The following is a 23,051-nucleotide window of genomic DNA, read 5'->3' on the forward strand; positions in this document are numbered from 1 at the left end:
TGCGTTGAAGATCAAGCCACCCACACTCACCACCACTACAAGAACTTTAATCAACCATTTATTGCTACACCGAATCCAGGCCACAGAGGATCCAGCACTGTACAACCCGGCAAACCTTGGGTCCCCCTTGCCCGCTCTGGCAGTGCATACAGCACAGTAGACTGACTCCACGGGACCATGGGGCAGCACCACACCGCGGCTCTCTGCATCACTCTACAGCCCACAGCAGGACATCGACGGGCGCCCATCTGCCAGGCACCCCGGGGGCTCACAGAGGTGCAACGCAACACCTGGCCAGCATCTGGGACCACAGCTTGTGCTGCACAGCACCACAGACATCACTCCACCTATCAGTAGGTCAAACAGGTCCCAGAGACAGTGCAGGATGCCGCCAACTGCACAAGCTACAGGACTTGAACAACACCCCATGCATCCCGGTTCCGGAAGACTGAGACCATAGGTCCAGCAGGGGAATGTGCAGGAGTAAGGACCGCTTGGATAGCAGCCCCCTCAAATGGTCTACCCACTCCCCAACCGAGGATCGCACAGAGCCATCTGCTCATCCCCACACCCCATAATGGAACCACATAGGGAAGAACTGTGTCTTACCGAATAAAACAGGTTAGATTCCACACTTACTATGTGCCTCATTTTTTCTCACCCACACACCCACTAACATAGCCTCCATTTAGCCCCAATACACAAACCCCTCTCCTCTCCATCTCCCCTCCCCACATTCCCCTTGCCCCCCCCCTCCCCAGCCAATTCCCCCATACCATCGTATCACACACACCCAGCAGGAGCGCACGTGTACCCCTTTTTCCTCATATTCTACCTGCAGGCATTGGTACTCCTGTTAATATCATGTTGCTGAACCTGTCCACTTCCCGTCAGTCCCCTATCCTCACCCCATCACTCCTCTACTTTCTCTCCTCAGACCTTCCCTCTATTATCCTCGGTGACTTCAATATTCCTATTGATATCCCCACAGAATCTACCGCCTCCAAACTACTCACCCTCACTTCCTCATTTGGACTCTCCCAATGGACCTCCTCACCCTCCCATGTGAGTGAGCATTTGCTTGATCTGGTATTCACTCACTGTTGTGATATTTCTGCCTACTCCAATTCCCCATTCCGCCTCTCTGACCATCACCTCCTCTCAATTAACCTATCCCTCTCTCCCTCCCCTCCTCTACCTCCCAGAGCCACCATCACTAAGCGTAACATTGAAGCTATTGACACTGCTTTCTTTTCTTCCCTACTTGACTCACTTCTCTCCCCTATCCTCTCTTTCTCCTGCGCTGAACAAGCTGCTTCCCTATACAATGCCTCCCTTACTTCTGCTCTTGACTCTGTTGCTCTGGCGATCACTACTCACCCTCGCAAATCCACACCTCAACCCTGGCATTCCAAATGCACCAAATACCTGCAAAAATATTCACGAACCGCCAAGTGACAGTGGAGAAGATCACGCTCTCAGGCAGATTTTCTCAATTTCAAATTCATGCTGTCATCCTACAGTGCTGCCCTTTCCCTCTCTAAACAGTCATATTTCAAGAATCTCATCTCCTCCCAGTCCTCATATCCCCAGCGTCTCTTTTCCACCTACAACTCCGTCCCCTGCCCACCCCCTCCTCCCCTCCCCTCCTTGCTCTCTGCCACTGAGTTTGCTACATATATCACATCTAAAATTGATTCTGTACGTCAGGACATCATATCCAACCAGTCCCCCAGCTCTCCACCTCCTCCTTTCCTGGATCACCCCTCCCCATCCATTTTACCGACTCTGACATCCTTCTCCCCTGTGACTGGAGAGGAAGTTAAGGCCCTTATCCAGTCCTACCCCCCTTCCACCTTTCCCCTTGACCCTATCCCCTCCCACCTCCTCCGCTACCTCTCTCCTTCTGCCTGCTCCCATCTTGCCCACCTCCTTAATCTCTCCCTCTCTTCTTGCACTGTTCCTTCTGCATTCAAGCATGCCCTTGTCTCCACCATTCTTAAAAAACCTAACCTTGATCCTAACATTCTCTCTAACTACTGACCAATCTCTCTCCTCCCTTTTGCCTCCAAACTCCTTGAGCGTATTGTTTATAACCGCCTCACCACATTTCTTTCCTCCCACTCCCTCCTTGACCCTTTTCAGTCTGGCTTCCGTTCTCTACACTCCACTGAAACTGTCCTCAGAAAAGTCTGCAACGACCTCCTTGCTGGAAAATCCAAGAGCCACTACTCCCTGCTCATTCTCCTTGACCTCTCTGCTGCTTTTGATACTGTGGACCACCCTCTACTGCTGCATATTCTTCACTCCCTTGGTCTACGTGACACTGCTCTCTCCTGGCTGTCCTCCTACCTCTCTGAACGTTCCTTCTCTGTTTCCTCTCATGACGATTCCTCCCCCCCACAGCCTCTTACAGTAGGTGTTCCCCAAGGTTCTGTTCTTGGACCCCTCCTATTCTCTCTCTATACGTATTCTCTAGGTAAACTCATCAGCTCTTTTGACCTCCATTATCATCTCTATGCTGATGATACTCAGATCTACCTTTCCTCACCTGATCTGTCCCCCTCTCTACTGACTCGTATCTCTAACTGTCTCTCTGCTATCTCTTCCTGGATGTCCCAGCGATTTCTCAAACTTAATATGTCTAAGACTGAGCTGATAGTCTTCCCACCCTCCCACATAACATCATGTCCCACTACTTCTTTATTAATAGATGGCATAACTATCTCATCTAGTCCCAAAGTGTGTTGTCTTGGAGTCATCCTGGACTCTTCCCTCTCCTTCAAGCCACACATTCAGAACCTCTCGCAGTCCTGTCATTTCCATCTCAAGAATATTTCCTAGATCAGGCCCTTTCTCAACCAGGATGCTACCAAAACCCTTGTACATTCACTGGTCATGTCCAGATTGGACTACTGTAACCTTCTCCTAGCTGGCCTCCCCAAATCCCATCTCTATCCTCTCCAGTCTGTGGTAAATGCTGTTGCTCAGCTCATCTTCCTCTCCAAATGCTCTACATCTGCATCCCCTCCCCTACAAGCCCTCCACTAGCTCCCCTTCCCTTTCAGAACCCAATTCAAGGCTCTCACACTCACTTACAAAGCCCTCACCCTATTTTCTCCCATTTACATCTCTGATCTCATCTCCCTTCACTCTTCTGTCCGTCCTCTTTGTTCACTTAGTACACGCCACTTTTCATGCCAATTGATTACTTCCTCCCACTCCCGCCTCCAAGATTTTGCCCATGCTGCTCCTCACCTTTGGAACTCCCTCCCTCTCCCCATCAGACTCTGAACCTCTCTACAATCTTTCAAACGAGCTCTTAAGACCCACTACTTCATTAAAGCCTTCCTGCTCTCATCCTAGCTTGCTGCTACATCTTCCTTCCTCCCCGCCTACCCCATCTGTGTCACTCCTGTTTGTCATCCCCTCCCTTAAATAATGTTAGCTCTTTCGAGCAGGGCCCTCTACCTTCATGTGCTTCTCCCTACTGTAATTTAATTTATCTCTTACTCCCCACTAGGGTAACTAACACTTGGCTGCTTATGTGGGCATAAAGGTTGCTAATATAGCAATGTTTATCCATGTCCTGTATTGTATTGTATTGTAAGTCAATGGTTACTTATTTGTCTATGTACTGTGTAAGGCGCTGTGGAACACTTGTGGCACCATATAAATAAGTGCGGCCCACCCCTCTTACTTGTACAGTGTGGCAGAGCTGGAAAGTGGAGGTGAGTGCTAACACTATAGTCAGTGGTGTAATAACTTTTGCTGTGCTGATGATGGTAATGTAACACATAACTACTACTGCATGTACTATTAGTTATAGCTGCAGATAGGAGACTGCCTCTTTTCAGCTTTTTTCTCCTGTGAGGATCGTGCTCCTGCTGCAGGCAGGTTATGTATTAATGTTACTTTCACTTCCTTTCTGTCCTCATTCTCTCTCATCTCAGCTCTTTCTTTACTCTCCTTTCTCTTCTTCTCTATGTCTGATTTCTTGCCAGTACCCCAGGTCCCTGCTCATGTTAGGGAGTGCCCTGACTCCCAGCAAGATGGCTCCTTCATAATCCAGCAGGTGGGGTAGGATTCCTCTATTGTCTGGCTAATGTACTGTTACTGTATGCACGCTGCTGGGTCAGAGATTTATAGTCTGCCACAATCGGCAGTAGGCTGTGGTTGTCACACCCCATACATGCACAGCATTATTATAACACTTACATGGCTTTGTGTGTTTATTTAGTGCATATACTGTATAGGTACTGTATGTGCATGTCTACATACAATTCTATGTCTAGGGCTTTATATTGTGTATGTATGTATGTATGTATGTATACATGGGCAACGAGAGGGGGGGAGTGGGTACAGTTTACCCAGGCCTGGGCTTGCTAGAGGAGCCCGGCGTGGCCCCCCCCTCCCTCACAGCAGCACAGCACACAGCTTGTGCTGGGCTGCAGCAGCCGGAGCAGTCTCCTATGGCTGTGGGGGGGAGCGATCACACTGATCGCGCCCCCCCCTGCTTAGCGCTGGGCTGATATATTTTTGTGTTTTTTCCAAGGGGGCGTGGCCACACGTCCAGCGATTAGGCCATACCCCCTCCTTTACCCGGGACTGGCCAGGCTCTCTACGGCCCTGTATGTATGTATTTATTCTGCCACTCACAAGTAGCGGAAAAATAAATACATACACAATATAAAGTCCTAGACATAGAATTGCATGTAGACATGCACATACAGTACCTATACAGTATATGCACTAAATAAACACACAAAGCCATGTAAGTGTTATAACATACCTCCCAACTTTTGCAGAGTTCCACTCGGAACATCTACGCGGCGAAGCTTTCCTGAAAAGGGGTGTGACCTATGTGAAAAAAGGGCGTGACCTAGCGGCACGCCCTGTTTACATTGCTAAGGGGCGTGCCCAGCATCTCCGAGATGCTGGGCTGCCCCCGGACTTCCCCCCATACTGTGAATAATATGAGATATGGCAAGAACTTACCATTGTTATCTCTATTTCTACGAAGTCCATAGGGTTCCACAGGACTCCCGCCCTGTCGAACCTGTACTCCAGATGGGCTTTGATCTGGTCACCGTTTTTCTGTCTCCTTCTGGTGAGAATGTGATTCTTGTGTGTTCCAGACTTTCTTCTCTCTCTTTCTTCTCCTCCTCCAGCCTATGGCTTGTTATATAACTGGTTTGCCTTGGCTCTGGGGCGGGTTATAGAAGGGGGACCCCAGTCCATAGGGTTCCACAGGATATCTTGGGGTATAGGCGGATGATGTCAGACATAGGACACCACAGAGTTCAAGTTTTCAGCCTCCCAGGATGCACTGGGATCCCCCTTCTATACCCCGCCCCCAAGCCAAGGCAAACCAGTTATGTAACAAGCCATAGGCCGGAGGAGAAAAAGTCTGGAACACACAGGAATCACATTCTCACCAGAAGGAGATGGAAAAACCGGTGACCAGAACAAAGCCCATCTGCAGTACAGGTGAGACAGGGCGGAAGTCCTGTGGAACCCTATGGACTTCGTAGAAATAGAGCTAACAAGGGTAAGTTCTTACCATATCTCATATTTTCTACTTCAGGGTCCATAGGGTATCCACAGGATACCTTGGGGATGTCCCAAAGCAGTATCCTTTAAGGGTGGGGATGCTCCTGTGCTGAAAGGGGAATCCACCACCCAAAGGAAGCATCCCAAGAGGCGAAGGTATCGAATGCATAATACCTTAAAAGGTATGGACAGAAGACCACGTGGCTGCCTTGCAAAGCTGAACAGCAGAGGCACCACATAGAGCTTCCCATGAAGGACCCACAGACCTAGTGGAATGAGCCCTAACAGAGGATGGAACAGGAAGGCCTTCATGAATATAAGACTTAGAAATAGCCATGCAAATCCATCCTGCCAAAGTTTGCTTAGTGGCAGGCCCTCCCTTCTTACGGAAGCTATAGAGGACAAACGAGGAGTCCGACTTCCTAAAAGAATTGGTACGGTCAACATAAATCCTTAGAGCCAGTACCACATCTAAGGTGGCCTCACCAACCGAGAGGTTTAAAGGCCGGCACTATGATTTCCTCGTTAATGTGGAAACTAGATACCACCTTTGGGAGAAAACCAAGGTGAGTGTCCCTATGAAAAATGAAAAAGGGAGGCCGACATGAGAGAGCCCCCAATTCTGAAACCCTTCTGGCTGAAGCAATGGCCAGAAGAAATACAGTCTTAGCTGTAAGCCATTTCAAATCCACTGAGCCCAGTGTTTCAAATTGCAGTCCTTGGAGAGCCCTCAGGACCACAGCAAGATCCCAAGGAGCCACTGGAGGAACAAAGGGAGGCTAAACACGAAGTACACCTTGCAGAAAGGTGCGGACATCAGGAAAAGTAGCAATCCTACGCTGAAACCACACTGACAGGGCAGAAACCTGCAGCTTCAGAGAAGCAAGGCGAAGACCGTGATCTAAGCCCACCTGTAGGAAAGCCAACACCCTGGATATACCCGGAACACCTGAGGATCAAAGGCTCTAGGGTGACACCATTCAAAGAAAGTATGCCATACTCGATGGTAAATTCTTGCGGATGCAGGCTTCCGAGCTCTGAGCACGGTGTTAACTACAGACCTGGAAAAACCCCTGGACCTTAAGTCTCAACAGCCATGCCGTCAAAGACAAATGACCCAGGTCCGAGTAATGGCAAGGACCTTGAGACAACAGGTCCGGACATAGAGGCAACAGCATTGGAGTGTCTAAGGAGAGACTCTGAAGATCTGAGTACCAGTGCCATCTGGGCCAAGCTGGAGCTATCAGCAGCAGCATGCCACCTTCTTTCTTGAATTTGCGAATCACTTGAGGAAGAAGGGAGAACAGAGGGAAGTGGTACGCAAACTGGAAGATCCACCGGACCAACAGAGCTTCTACCAGAAGTGCCTCTGCATCTCTTGTTCTTGACCCATACACAGGTAGCTTGTTGTTGTGTCGGGAGGCCATGAGGTCTATCTCTGGAAGGCCCCACTTGTTCACCAGGAGTTGAAACACCTCCTGGTGAAGAGACCATTCTCCTGGATGCACGTCTTGATGGCTGAAATAGTCTGTCTCCCAGTTGAGGACTCCTGGTATGAACACTGCCGAAATGGCAGGGAGATTGCCTTCTGCCCAAGCTAGAATGCGGGACACCTCCGTCAGGGCTGTCTGACTGCGGGTCCCTCCTTGGCGGTTTATGCAAGCCACTGTGGTGGCATTGTCTGACTACCCCTGCATGGGTTTTCCGTGCAGGACATGTCTTGCTTGCTGGAGAGCTTTGAATACTGCCTGAAGTTCCAAGATGTTTATCAGAAGCGCAGATTCTGCTGGCATCCACCTTCCCTGGAAGAAGTGCGGACCCATCACCGCTCCCCAGCCTCGGAGACTGGCGTTCATTGTCAGAAGGGCCCAGTCCGCAATCCAAAAGGGGTGCCCCTTGTTCAGGTGAGCAGTGTGCAGCCACCAGGCCAGAGACAGACGTACCTCCGGAGAAAGCACCATTGTCTGTGTCTTTATCCAATGGGGAAACCCATTCCATCTGGAGAAGATCAACTTCTGCAGAGGTCTGGAGTGAAACTGGGCATACTCCACCATGTCGAACATCGACACCATGGATCCCAGTAACCTCATCGCCGAATGATTAGACACCCGGCAACTCTGCAGGCAACTGCGTACTTTTGCCTGTAATGCAGAGATCTTTTCCTCTGTCACAAAGATCCTCTGTTGGGAGTCCAACAGGGCTCCGAGATGGAGCATCCTCTGTGAGGGAACCAGGGAGGACTTCTTCCAGTTTACCAGCCAGCTATGAGTCTGCAACACGGAGACTGTCAGTTGCAGATAGCACTGAAGTATCTCTGGAGACCCTGCCAACAACAGGTCATCCAGATAGGGCAACAAGCGGATCCCCTGCATCTGCAAGTGGGCTGCCATAACTGCCATGACTTTGGTAAACACTCGAGGTGCCGTGGCCAGACCAAAGGGCAGTGCCTGAAACTGGAAGTGTTGGTCGGCCACTGCAAACCTGAGGAAACATTGGTGTGCTGAAACAATGGGGATATGCAGGTAAGCGTCCTGAATATCTAGCGACACCATAAAATCCCAAGGCTCCATCGCTAAAATGATGGAATGCAGGGTCTCCATCCAGAACAGAGGAACCCTCAAGAATTGTTGAGGGATTTGAGGTTGAGGATGGGCCGGTAAGACCATTGGGTTTCTGTACCAGAAAAAGATTGGAGTAATACCCCGATCCCCTCTGGGACAATGGAACCGCCACTATAACTCCAGGCTGGAGCAGAGAGTGTAACACCTTCCGGAATACCAGGGCCTTGTCTTTATCTGACTGACAGCCCGTGGTGAAAAATCGGCTGGGAGGCCTCACGCCGGAAGGAGAGGGCGTATGCCCGAGAGACCACTTCTTTTACCAAAGTGTCCATGGTGGTGAGACACCAGCACTGTGCGAACTGAAGAAGCCGGCCTCCCACTTTGGGGTCCCCCAAGGAGAGGCCCATCCTGTCAGGCGGAAGGCTTATCATCCGACTTGGAAGCAGGACATCTTGTACTCCAAGCCTGCTTCTTAGGCTTGGCAGATTTCTTGGCCCCTGACTGTCTCGGAAAGAACTGTACATTGGACTTACCCAGGGCCCTATAGGGCCAAAAGGACAAAGAACCCGACCCTGATGGGACTGTAGCCGATGGCAGACACGCAAACTTAGCTGCTGCCATAGTGGCCACAATTTTGTCCAGATCAGGGCCAAACAGGACCTGTCCATTAAAAGGCAAGCACTCCAAACCTTTTTGGAATTTGTGTCGGCTTTCCAAGAGCACAACCATAGGGTGCGGCGAGCCACCACCGCTACCGAGGAGATTCTGGAAGTGAGGAGACCTATATCCAAGGCTGCCTCATTAATGTACGTGGCTGAGTTTCTGAGATTACCCACTAACTCCACCTGCTCAGGTGAAGAGTCAGTGTCCAGAGATGCCTCCAAGCTATCAGCCCAACACTCCATGGCTCTGGCCACCCAGCCAGTCTGGATGCCCCCCAGCAAGGGAATAAATGGATTTCAGGCATATTTTCACCTTGCGATCTGTAGCATCTTTTAAGGAGGACATGGAGGGCATGGGCAATGTATCACTCTTCACAAGGCATGTGACATGAGAGTCCACTTGCAGAGGAGTTTCCCACTTGAAAAAATAATTATCCGCAAAGGGGTATGCAAAGGCCAAATGTTTTTAAGGCTGGTACCGCTTACCCAGATTTTTTCTACACCTCCTCTAAATGATCCACTAACTGACCAGATAGAGGAAATACAGTGGCATCTCCCTTAACATCCTTAAAGAAGGTGTATTTAGATTTAGCCACGGGGGAATTATCATCCTCAATGACCAAGGCCGCACGGACTGCCCATATAAGGCCAGGTATATACACTTTAGACTTAGACTCCGCCTTATTAGTATGGAGGGGCTCTGGGTCTGAAAAGTCAGACATCTCATTGTCATCAGACAACATCATACTGAGCCATCTGAGACACTAAAGGCTGCTTAGGAGGCTGCAATGATGACTACCCCTGTAAAACATCCGACAGGTGTTGCACCGTATTGGACAATGAATTCACCCACGCAGGCTCCTGCGAGACCTGGGGGGGCGAAAGCGGGAGACACTGGGGTACCAGCAACTGCCTGGGGAAGCCCTGCATGGGTGACGACACAACCGACTGCTGTGATAACCCCATCTGGGGGAACGTAGGGGGAGTCGCTAGCTGGCCCACAAGGGTTGTAAGTGCCTTAGCAAAACAAGCCTAGGGCGGTTCTTGCACAGGTGCAGTGACAGAAATCGGGTGTGATATAAGATAACACGCCCTACATAACCCCTCAGTGTTTCCATCACTCTCCGCTAATGGTACATTACATGTGGTACACATTAGCTGAAGAGGAAAATCACGTTTACTCTCAGACATGATGAGTGTAATGTAGTGTGGAATCGGTATGAAATACCGCCGGCCGCATGGCTGGCAGTTCGATTCCCGGCATCGGCAGGCCGACAGATTAGCAGAGCCCGGCAGAGGAAGCCTGACAGCGCTGGAAATCCCGATCGTCCTAAAGGTAAGTATATTCTATACTAACCTAATCCCCTAACCCTATCCCTCCTTTAGGGTGCCTAACCCTAGCCTTCCCCCCCCAAGTTCCTAACCCTAATCCCCCCTCTAAGTGCCTAACCCTAAACTCCCCTTCCCCGCTGCCTGAACCTAAGTCCCCCGGGGGGTGCCTAACCCTAAGTCCCCCCCGGGGGTGCCTAACCCTAACCCTCCCTCCCCGTAGCCTAACCTTAAACCTCCCAGGGGGGTGCCTAACCCTAAGTCCCCCCCGGGTACCCTAAACCTAACCCTCCCCTCCCGCGGCTGTCTGCTCATGGCGCTCCTGGCATCCCTTCGATTGGGATGCCGGGCGCCAGTCTCCCGGCATCGGGAAAATGACAGGCGTCTAGATATAGATGCCGGTCATTTATCCCATGCCGTGATAAAGCAGTCAGGAAGCCAGCTGTCAGGATTTCGGCAGCCGGCTTCCCGATTGTATACCCGCAGTGTATGCGACTCCCCTCACAGATAAATGCTTTTACAGTGAGGCAATGAACACCCTGCAACACCTCACCGCAAGGGCTTTAGCAGAGGAAGAACAGGGATAGTAAAATGTCTGAAAGTCAGAAGTGAAAGTACAGGCAGCAGCGTTAGCAGTTAGTCACATACAATGCAGAAATAAATCACCTGCAGTCCCAGCACGGAGATCAACTACACAGACACAGAGCCTGGTAGGAAACAGTGCTGCATACTCTGACCTTAATCGCAGGAGAGGTATGCGGGGGGACCCAGACCGCGATGCCACCTTGAATTCAGCGTCCAGCAGCGTTTGCACACTCTTAGAAAATGGCCGCCGAGGAGCAGAGAGGAGGTGGGCCAGGGGGAGGAGTGCTGACACAGCCCACCAGACCGCTATGGGGAGCCACTGTGCAGCAGGGGAGGCGCCAGCTGTGAGACAGGGAAGGCCGCTCCCCTGACATGCAATTAACCCCTGGGATGCCAGACCTTTGCCGCTCAGCCGCGGCCCGCTGTCCCTGGTGGTCTAGTGGAAGCGCAAGTTACTACCTGGCTCCACGTGCAGACAGTCCCCAGGGAGCCCCCTGTCTGGGGACTTTGGACTGTGTTTCAGCGTGTACCATCCAAGGGACCCCGCCACTTACCTGCCCCCTTGAATCCGGCCACAGTCCGGGTAATTCGGGGTCACCGCTAGCTGTGACCCCAGCCACCCACCAGCATCCCCGGATCAGTACCGGCATTCTGGTCTGGCGGGGTGAAGGAGGGACAGCATAGATGTCAGTACTGACTGTCTATGCTGTGCAGCTCATCTTGAGCAGCCACAGCTGCCTTGAAGAACTTCAGGGGCCATTACAGCCCCCCTCTGTTATATGGTGATCCGACTCCGAGCTGTGCACCTACGAAACTAGTTTGTCTTGGCTCAGAGGCAGGGTATAGGAGGGAGATCCCAGTGCATCCTGGGAGGCTGAAAACTTTAACTCTGTGGTGCTCAATGTCTGACATCATCCGCCTACACCCCAAGGTATCCTGTGGATACCCTATGGACACTGAAGTAGAAAGATACTGTGCGCATGCGCACATCTAGTCTCGCTCTGCGTACATGCTGCTCTGCTATGCAGAGCAGCAGTGTATGCTTCCACAACTCCCCCCCAACTGCGGGACACTGCAGCCCATGGGTGGGACAGCGGGACAGTCCCAAAAAAACAGGACTGTCCCACTGAATGTGGGACAGTTGGGTGATATGGTTATAATAATGCTTGGCACGTGTGGGGTGTGAAAACCACAGCCTACTGCCGATTGTCTGACCCAGCAGCCTGCATACAGTAACAGTACATCCAGCCAGACAACAGGGGAATCCTACCCCACCTGCAGGATTATGAAGGAGCCATCTTGCTGGGAGTCAGGGCACTCCCTAACATGAGCAGGGACCTGGGGTACTGGCAAGAAATCAGACATAGAGAAAGAAGAGAAAGGAGAGTAAAGAAAGAGCTGAGATGAGAGAGAATGAGGACAGAAAGGAAAGTGAAAGTAACATTTATACATAACCTGCCTGCAGCAGGAGCACGATCCTCACAGGAGAAAAAGCTGAAAAGAGGCAGTCTCCTATCTGCAGCTATTACTAATAGTGCATGCAGTAGTAGTTATGTGTTACATTACCATCATCAGTACAGCAAAAGTTATTACACCACTGACTATAGTGTTAGCACTCACCTCCACTTTCCAGCTCTGCCACACTGTTCTCCTGCTCTTCCTTCCAGGAGCCCTGCTTATATAGGAGAGCTGTGATTGGCTGGCACTGTCATGTGCTTTTCAGTGTATGTTATATTCATTTCAGTGTATGTCATATCCATTTCAGTATATGTTATATCCATTTCAGTATACGTCATATCCATTTCAGCATACGTCATATACATTTCAGCATACGTCATATCCAGAAAGCAATAATTTAGGTATATGACATATCCAGAAAGCTGTAATTTTGACTTGAACGGCCCCTCATAATTAATTACATTTGGGACGATTCAATTCAACGTGATGCTGAGTAGCTCCGGGAAGGAGTTCCTGAGCTATTGCATTCACCGCTCTGTTAAGCCGGACTACAGAATTTCTTTTTGCACCCTCCTGAGATGCGAGCAGAAATCCGACTTAAGTGGCGGCCGAGATGCTGTTTTCCAGCTTAGCACAGCGCTAAGAGTCTCGCGGCCGGCACTGTAGTCGGAGAAAAAGAGAGATGGAGGTAACAGCAAATATTATTCTAATTTTATTATATGTTTTTAAATGGCCAGGTAGAGGGATTAGCTTGAGAAGGGACTGTGGCTTCTGCAGAGGTGACATCAATGGACCGTTGTGCAGAGAAAATAGGTTCTGCAGAAATCCCACCTGTTGTTATAACTGGTGGATGGGAGCGTCACTGCAGCATATTTCCAGTGGCTTATCCAAGGAACCTAATTTAGAGCAACAGGCTGTGGCAGAGAGCTGCTTAAGGAAGTTTTGCTGATGAGGAGGATTAAAGTTGGATGAAATTCCTGTTGATGTGAATCTGCCTCTGTTACACAACATCTGGCATGAAGCCAAAGTTCTTTCTCAATGTAAACTTCTGTAGTTTGACAGGTCCTTGTCATACAAGTTTATTTAAAATATGCATTATGGGCAAATAGATGATGCAGTAAATTTCCAATATAATTGTCTGATCATTTTACTCTGAGCCTCAGAATAGACTACTATTGGAATGAGGAAGGTAACTGCAGTGAATTTGAAACGAACTACATACAGTAGACAAACATAGAACCAGCAGTGTTTGTGAACAAATAAACAGGAAATGGGCTTTCTGTGAGGGTCATACATTAGTTCTAGTGACAGTCAGAACCAAATCTTAAATCTGTGGTTTATTTACCTTAGTAGATTGCCTTAAACCTGGGGCTTCCTGTTTATATGGTCATGTCCTTGATCACCACAGCACATTGATGGTCTTGATGACCACAGCATATTAATGGCCGTGATGGCCACAGCACAGCCTTGATGACCACAGCACATTGCTAGCCTTGATGACCACAGCACATTGCTGGCCTTGATGACCACAGCACATTGCTGGCCTTGATGACCACAGCACATTGCTGGCCTTGATGACCACAGCACATTGCTGGCCTTGATGACCACAGCACATTGCTGGCCTTGATGACCACAGCACATTGCTGGCCTTGATGACCACAGCACATTGCTGGCCTTGATGACCACAGCACATTGCTGGCCTTGATGACCACAGCACATTGCTGGCCTTGATGACCACAGCACATTGCTGGCCTTGATGACCACAGCACATTGCTGGCCTTGATGACCACAGCACATTGCTGGCCTTGATGACCACAGCACATTGCTGGCCTTGATGACCACAGCACATTGCTGGCCTTGATGACCACAGCACATTGCTGGCCTTGATGACCACAGCACATTGCTGGCCTTGATGACCACAGCACATTGCTGGCCTTGATGACCACAGCACATTGCTGGCCTTGATGACCACAGCACATTGCTGGCCTTGATGACCACAGCACATTGATGGCCTTGATGACCACAGCACATTGATGGCCTTGATGACCACAGCACATTGATGGCCTTGATGACTAAGGCACATTGATGGCCTTGATGACTAAGGCACATTGATATGTTTGATGACCACAGCATATTAATCTTCACTTACTGACGTCTGCTGTAAATGTAACACCATAACAATGCAATATGTCACAGCACTGTCTACAAGCTCTAGCTGTCATAAATTATAAGAAAGGAGACCATGCATAGTGTTTTGCAGTACTGCAGATTTATTGACTGGAGTTTGTCCCACCATCCTCCCAATCAAAAAATCAATTATCTCCATCAGGTAACAAGAGTAACACCCCAGCAACTGGGCAGTGCAACATGTGCAGGGGGAGGCAAGGCCAAGGGATGGTGGGGGTATTCAGATTCTAACATAATGCAAATTAATGTAACAAACATCCCAGTGTTAGTGTCAGTGAACAAACTAATGGAGGGGATTCATTTACTCATTAGCACATCCTTCTACCAGATAAACACAAAACATCCCAATTACATATATCCCAAATAGGTCATGTTTCCAGTATTTCTATCTGTGGAAACAGGGGGTATAATTACTGACATAGCAAAATAAATTAACTCACTGGTGAATGGCTTAAGAAATGCAGAAAACATGACCTGTTGGGAGTACTTGAGGAATGGAGTTGAGAACCATGGATTTATACAATAAATAAATAAGCATCTGTATTTTATTTATACACAGTACAGTACAATTACTAAAAATCCTTCTATGTGTAGAGAGTGAAAAATTAAATACAGTAGAGGTAGAGAAAATCTATAAATAGATGGGAGGAACAGTTGGAGATGGGGGAAGAGAGAAAAAAAACAGGGATGAATAGAGAGACAGGAGAGGAATAGGAGAAGAATATATATAGAAAATAAGAAAAGGGTGATCATACTCATTCCTTTGTGTTTAATATTCCCAAATTTCTGTGTTGGCATCCTCACTGAGCGAATAGTAGCTTCCAGCTTTTGGTTGTCTTGTAGTACCTGGAGTTCTGAACACAATTTTATACAGTGAGTACAGTACACTCAAGTTCCACTTCATTCACAAAAACCTGTCAGATAATAATAAAGATTTAGTAAAACTAGTTTTGAGCAGTATTTTTGCAAATTCCACAGCTATTTTCCCAAGTGATTCTGCAAAAATATTCTTTATTTTATGTGACGGAAAAAAGGGGTTATTCTTATCCAAAATGGGGCTGGAGTAATCTGATCTGGCTGTGCTTTGAGTGTGGCCCATTTGGTTCTTACTTCACACGGCTGCTTTTACTTGTGGGCAGTGAAACTTTCTGTACTGTGTCGGAGAGAAAGACCCAACTGACTGCCTAAGCGACTACCTGTATAACTTTTTAACATCACTACAAGAATACATCACGCTACAGATCACGTACAGTATTTCCACTGGTGTTAGAAAAGAAAAGGCAATTCTTGCTAACTTTGCATTTGAATGATGGTAGTTACTCATAGTTACAAAAAAAAGGTTTTTTTTGCAAAAACTTTGTAGGAAATAATAACAAAAAAATAAGGACATTATTTAGGTATTGCAGAATCTAGAATTTATGAAGTAGTCTGATGCACAGCTAAAAAAATGGGTTGGCCACACAGAAGCCCTGGCTAACTGAAAAGCAAAACGTGAACACAAAAAATTATAGGACATGATTTGGGCAAATTAGGGAGTAAGGTCTTATATGTCTCAATTGTTCCATTGGAAATGCTGTCTGGTAGGATATAACTACATACTGTACAGGTTGATGTATATGGAAACACACTTGTGTAGTGCAAACGGTCATCATACCAGATTGGAGGATGAAGAAAGGATGGGGGAAGGTAAAGTATGTTGTGTCTCCCCATCCTGGTTCCACCATTCACTATGGCCATGTACATTGCCACAGTGGTGTCAAACTCTGGCCCTCCAGCTGCTGTGTGACTACATATCCCAGCATGCCCTGCCACAGTTTTAGCATGCCCTAAAGCAAAACTCTGGCAGTGCATGCTGGGACATGTAGTTCCACTGCAGCTGAAGGGCCCGAGTTTGACACCACTGCCCCAGACTTTCCGATGAGATTAGTGACCTTTATGTGAGGACCTGTCTTTCCTACATTCACCTGTCCATAAATGGAACACAGGAAAAACATGTTAAAAGAACGTTGTATGCAAAAGGTCTAAGCCATCATTTAAAACAAAACTACATGCATGCTAGTTAGTTTACCTTCTCCGCTGCATCATCAGAATTGATGGCACCTCTTGCTGGAATAATGTTTTATTATATTAGCTGCCATAAACTGAGACAACCTGGAAAACGTTTTCCACTTTGTTGTACAAATATTGTAAAAATATCATATATAGCAATGTTTTATTTAGTAGGTTTTTTTTATGTTGACCTTTACTCTCTTCTTATTATAATGGACCTATTAACAGTACTAGATCATATACAGTCACTTGTCCTAAGCAAAATAAGCATTCCTTCAATGGTATCTTCAAATTTCACTTCACTTGTGTCTAACATAACATTTTTATGTTACTGGGACATAGAGACAGAGGGCCTGATTCAGAGATGGACAGTACTGCACAGCAGCAAGGAAGCGGCTATCCAATACCGTCCAACTCAAATGCAAATGCAGCAGGAGGTGTCTGTAAGAAATAGACATCTCCTTGCTCCATCTGCGATCCGCGTCCATAGATGCTGGCTCAGATCATAATTGCAACCATCGCAGCCATCGGTCCCACTGACCATGTGAGCGCTGACTGCATATAGGAGGATGGGGGTGGGCGATTATAATGTGACATGATAATATTAATATTAAAATTATCCTTACTGTTCCAAGTATAAGGTAATAATTTAGCGGGTGACCACTTAATAATAATATCTTCTTGTTTGCCATAATCTTATTTAAATGAAGACACAGGATGATCTTGTATCTTAATTTTAATAAGATTATGGCCAACAAGAAGACATTATTGTTTATTGTTTGTTCACCTGCTACATTAGTGCCTTATCCTTGGCACAGTAAGGATGATTTTAAGTTATTGGCCGGGGGAGTTGTGAATCTGGGAGAGAGAGCCATGGGAAAAGGGCACCAAAATGTCTAGTTACGACTCTGTTGATACCATCCTCTGGTTACAGAAATGTATATGGCTTGCGCTAAATGTTAGATTATGTTAAGCTATATTTGTTGGAAATTATGATTTTATTTTTATTTTTACAATCTGTTTCAATTTCTCAATGTTACATTTTAGTGTTTGAAAGTTGAATCAAGAAAAGTGTAAACAATTCAGGGAAAAAGAAAACAGATTTATATATTTTCTTTTGTTGTACTTTAAATTTAGTTTAAAGTATTTAGCATAAGAAAACAACTCATATTTTGACTATTTCAGAATTATCCCAAAAAACCTGCCCTACTTCTAGAATTCCAAATCATTGGCATATGTAAAACTTTTCCCAGGGAACAATTGCATGGAGACAGCTGCAGGCCATTACACGGATTTAAATAAAAAACAATCCAGTGAATAGTTCACTAGGTGTAAATGTACTAAGCCTTGGAGAGAAATAAAGTACCAACCAATCAGCTCCTGTCGTTTTTCAAACAAAGCCTGTAAGATGGCAGTTAGGAGCTGATTGGTTGGTTCTTTATCTCTCTCCATTTTCTCTCTCTCTCCAAGGTTTAGTACATAGACCTTTTATAACATGGGGCATATGGGCTTAACAGCTGTAGAAGATCAGCCAGGAAATACACAATGCACTAGCCCAGTGCATACCTCAGGCACTTAATAAAGTACTGGATATAGAAACTGTGGTGGTGGACTGCACTCCTTGGAAAAATGAAAAAGGAAAAAGGAGGTACAGCTGCTTGTGGGAAAGAAGGGGTCCCCTACCCCTACGTATGGATATATAGAAAGACAAGATATCCCAGTGCACAACCTCCTAGTGGATATATATATATATATGCAAAAGTTCTATATCTTATATAGTAGCCACTGATTAATGATACAAATTAAAAACCACTTCGGATAAATTCAAAATAGGGTAAATGTATTATTAAATCAAAAAGATGTGCAAATTACAATAAAAGTACTTTCTAAAATCTTTAACCTAATACCGGTATATAAGACACAACACAGTATGGTAAAACAACAGGTAAAATAAATAAATTATATATATATTGTGACACAGTCAGATTAGGGGTCCCTCTCCTGGGTAGAGGACTCCTTCCTTACACACACACAGCAGCCGGGAAACAGTACGCCAGACTGGATTCGAGTACAAGCTGGTCGGCGCCAGTCTTTATTGTGCAAAACAGAAATAACATAAAGGAAACATAAACATAAATCCTAGCCCTGTCGGGGCACTAACTTCACAGGTGGTTCCCCCACTACAAGAACCTGGCAGGGCCTAATGCCCTCACCAGCAACAAAGGCACAGCACAGCACTTACAGATAGGTTTTTCCAGTGTCTCTGAGCAAACTCCCTGTCTGCTCTCCCAGGTGAGACACTCAGCCTTATCCAAACTAGGCTTATATTGGCCACTCTCAGGTGGAAACCCTAACAAGCCTGTTACCAGGCTGCGAGAACCAAAACCTGGAGTGGCCGTGGGTGGAGCCCTCCCTCTCCTCTCACCCACAACCCCCAGGTCCCAAACCGGCTTTTCAAAAAGCCGAGACTCAAGCCAGCTACACTGCAGACTTTCTCCTGGGGATTTAAAACACATAAGACAGGAATCTGGGATAAATGTCCCTGTCACAGACCACTTTACCAGTGATCCTATCACAATATATATATATATATATATATATATATATATAAAATTATATATATATACATACATACACAGGTTGAGTCTCCCATATCCAAATATTCCGAAATACGGAATATTCTGAATTACGGAATAATTTTGGCATGACTGAGATAACAAAACCTTTGATTTTTGATGGTTCAATGTACACAAACTTTGTCTAAGGCACAAATTATTAAAAATATGGTATAAAATTACCTTCAGGGTGTGTGTATAGGGTGTAAATGAAACATAAATTTATTTCATGTATGTACACAAACTTTGCTTGAGCCACAAAATTATTGAAAATATTGTATAAAATGACCTGCAGGCTATCTGTATAAGGTGTATATAACAAATAAATGCATTATGTGTGTATATTGGGGTCCCATTCCCAAGATATTTCATTATGATATGCAATTATTCCAAAATACGGATTATTCCGTTATCCAAAATACCACTGGTCCCAAGCATTTTGGATATCGGAGACTCAACCTATGAATAAGAAAATAAAATATATATATGTATAAAAATGCATCAAAAATATGCCATAAGATCATCCAGATATATACTATGGGTATAAAAATTGTCCAAGACCTAGATCCGCAATGCACAATTAGTGCCTGTTCATCATGGGGCATTCTGTGTAAAATCCTTCATTTAGGAGTAAAAAAATATTCCCAGTTTATAATGAGGTATCAGAATCTCAGTGTTGAACAGAGGTGATACGAACCACACCTCTTATTTGATACAGCCAGGTGTTACCTTGATGTCCGCTGTCCAGATAACTAAGAGTGGTTTTGCCAGCAAAACGAGGAGTACCTGTATCCATGGTACTGTGGGCCTGATTCAGAGTTGGGAATAGAGGCCATGATTCAGAGCCGGACGCTCTGACAGAGCGCTCCCTCTGAATCAGGGCCGTGCCTCTGAATTTAAGAGCGGCCTCCTGGCCGCTTGCATAGCTGTGGGTAACCACCCACAGCTATAGCGAACGGCCAAAATGATGGTCGCGATGGTCAAGACCATCGCGACCATCGGGCTTGCGACGAGACCCTTGCGGTAGGGTCTCGTTGCCGCAAGCCCTGGAGTGGTTTTGGCTCTATCAGAGCCAAAAGCACTCCCACTGATATCACTTGTGATGTCAGTGGGGCCGGCCCCAGACGGTAGGCGTTCCCATGGGTATGCCTCCGTCTGGGCAGCCACGCCCCCGGCACGCCCACCAAAGGGGGCGTGCTGTCACTCACCATCGACAGAACGCCCCCTTCGGGTTCGCGAGCGTGCCTGAATTAGGCCCAGAGTGAGATATCTCTCTCAACTGAGAGAGATATCTCTCTCAACTGATCATCTTAGTGAAACCATGCTGCACTGCAGGTGGGGCAGATTTAAAATGTGCAGAGAGATTTAGATTTGGGAGGGAGGTGTCCAAACTGACATCTAAATTATAGAGCAATAATAAAGCTGTGCAGTATTTGTGGGCTACATGCAAAAGCAGCCAGTATTTACCCTACATGCAAAAAAAAAAATTATGTATTTACACCCCTTGCACTGCAATATGGTTTGTCCAGGTACACAGTTAAGTGCTATCTCTTTCTCTATTCCCAACTCTGAATCAGGCCCAGTGTCCACTGTGCTCCTCTTTTGTTTTACCCTACTGTGCTGTTTATTGTATACCTATATTAGGTTAAAGTTTTTAGAAAGTACTTTATTGTAATTTGCACTTCTTTTTGATTTAATAATAAATGTACCTTATTTGGAATATATCCAAAGTGGTTTCTAATTTGTAGAATTAATCAGCGGCTACTATATAAGATACAGTATAGAACTTTTGCATATCTATACAAAGCCGTAACAAGACCTTTTGCTGCCCTGTGCCAGAGAAAGCATTGGTGCCATCCCTCCCCATTTTTTAACTAGGTTCATAAGATAGTGCACCTGAAAAAGGGCCATGTCCTCATGGGGTAGGGCCAGGGAAGAGATAGGGGAGGCCAGGAGATGCTGGGGATAAAAGCAGAGGAAGCTACAAGTGAGAATGATAATAAACAGAAAAAGTGACAGGCCCGAACAGTGCCCCCTGCCCTGCATTGCCCTGTGCCATGGCACTGGTCGCACCACCCTAGTTACGGCCCTGTATATATGTATCCACTAGGAGGTTGTGCTCTGGGATATCTTGTCTTTCAACATTTAATAAAAGTACTGCCATGTTCCCTAGTTTCTAGGAAATTGTCTCCATTAGGCGACTCCATTTGCCGATGGCGTCAGCTGGTTCTGCCTCTAGGAAATGACTAGCCTAAGAGGGATCTTCTGATCTGAGCTATTTGTCACTATCGCAATATTGATACTGTTCAGTGGGATAGAGTCTTATCAGATGCACTGTGCCCTAACAAGAGTTCCTTGCTATATTGCCCAGAAGTAGCCCCTCTTATCACTGCGAACAAGGGGAAAAATCATGATATCATATGAAAATTATGCCCCTTAGTGCTGTGTACATTATTTAATCAGTAGTCACATAATTTAACAGTAAAAAATAATATAAATACCTTTATTAGTACTGCTATTATGAAGTGTGAATATAGGGAGCCCCGGACCTGGAAAATTTAAAAGATGAAAGTACTTTGCAGCAAGAGCACTTTAAAATGTCACTTAAGTGTCAGCGATATAGTAAATATTACAATAGTATAATAATACAATGTCGTAATCTCACCAAAGCAGCTGAGGGAATAGTATTTTGCTTTAGAACTGAACTTGGCAGAATAATACTGGCACCTCTCCTTTCTTAAAGTGCAGGTCAGGCATTGCTTTTCTCGAACCGTTCCTTGGAGTGAGATTCTGGAAGGCAGATTGAATACGCTGCATATATTTGTCTATTAATCAGTTAAGCAACTAGTTTAAATAAGTCTTATGTGAACTAAATATACTTATGATTTCATTGTGATTTTCAGAAAAACTGTAACTTGAATACAGGAGTGGTTAAAAATTCCTTGGTATGCTTCATAGAAGACAGGAAGCCAGACTAACCACAGAATGTGACCACGGGAGCTTCAAATCTGCTTTGTCAAAGACTATTCCAAGTGCATCCATTCATAACATACAGTGGAAGTAACCATTTTATGAATGGGCTAAACCAATATTTCTGAGAATGCAACCTAGAACATGAGGTACTACTGTGGTGAGGGTACCCTCTGGGTTAGGGTTCCCAGATTTTCAGATAGAAAAGAGGGTACAAACGTGACCTCAAGTTTGTTTAGTGCAAAAAAGCAAACCACTCATTGGGTTCTTAGGGTGCCAAATGAAGTATAACAGATTCTAATTCCATTCTCGCTATTCCAAGTGCTTCAGGAATCTGAACTCTGGGAAAATAAACGTTGCAAGATACAGATTTCTAGTGGCCACAAATAGACACATGGGCTATTTAAAATAGAATACAGATGTAGACAGTACTGCTAAATAACATACTGATAAACATTCCTTCTTCCTGGAACTTCTTCATATTCATTACTGGTGTAATATCTGTAAATAAAAAAATATATATTTGTTTACAAGCTAATGCATACAGGCAACCAGTAAGTCACACCTAACCTTTCCAAGGCAGACCCCAATTTCCCCACATCATGGCTAAATCCACCCACACCACACAATAGTTGTGCAGTGCTATATTTCAGAAGGAACTCAGGGCCTGATTCAGAGCCGGACGCTCTGACTAGAGCGCTCGCTCTGAATCAGGGCGTTTTCTTTTTTTAATGGAGCCAGCCTCCTGGCCGCTCACTAAGCTGTGGGTGACCACCCACAGGTTTTGCGAGCGGCCAGGTGATGGTCGCGATGGTCGCAACCATTGCGACCATCGGGGCTTGCGACGAGACCCTTGTGGAAGGGTCTAGTTCCCGCAAGCCCCAGTGAGCTTCCTGCTCTAAATAGAGCAGGAATCTCACCACTGACATCACTGGTGATATCAGTGGTGCCTCCAGCAAACGGCAGGCATTCCTTCGGGAAAGCCTCCATTTGTGTAGCCACCCCCCGTGCCCGCCTCCAAAACGGGGCGAGCTGTCAATCACAATCGACAGCTGCCCCGTTTTGGTGCGAGACCCGTAGCG

General features: G+C 46.4%; 1 protein-coding gene across 1 annotated transcript in view; it reads right to left on the reverse strand.

Annotated features, from left to right (window-relative positions):
- The window catches only part of LOC148521613 (prolyl endopeptidase FAP-like), a 180,107-nt gene that overhangs the window by 82,988 nt on the left and 74,068 nt on the right, over window positions 1-23,051 (reverse strand). The window contains exons 14-17 of the mRNA XM_088474764.1: window positions 22,417-22,470; window positions 21,665-21,789; window positions 21,501-21,548; window positions 15,091-15,189 (exon numbers count right to left, since the gene is read on the reverse strand). Coding sequence (XP_088330890.1) covers window positions 15,091-15,189; window positions 21,501-21,548; window positions 21,665-21,789; window positions 22,417-22,470 — 326 coding nt within the window. The remainder of the gene's footprint in view (window positions 1-15,090; window positions 15,190-21,500; window positions 21,549-21,664; window positions 21,790-22,416; window positions 22,471-23,051) is intronic.

Source organism: Taudactylus pleione, unplaced genomic scaffold (genome assembly GCF_031769625.1).
Source record: "Taudactylus pleione unplaced genomic scaffold, aTauple2 ptg000156l, whole genome shotgun sequence".
Lineage (NCBI taxonomy): Eukaryota > Metazoa > Chordata > Amphibia > Anura > Myobatrachidae > Taudactylus > Taudactylus pleione.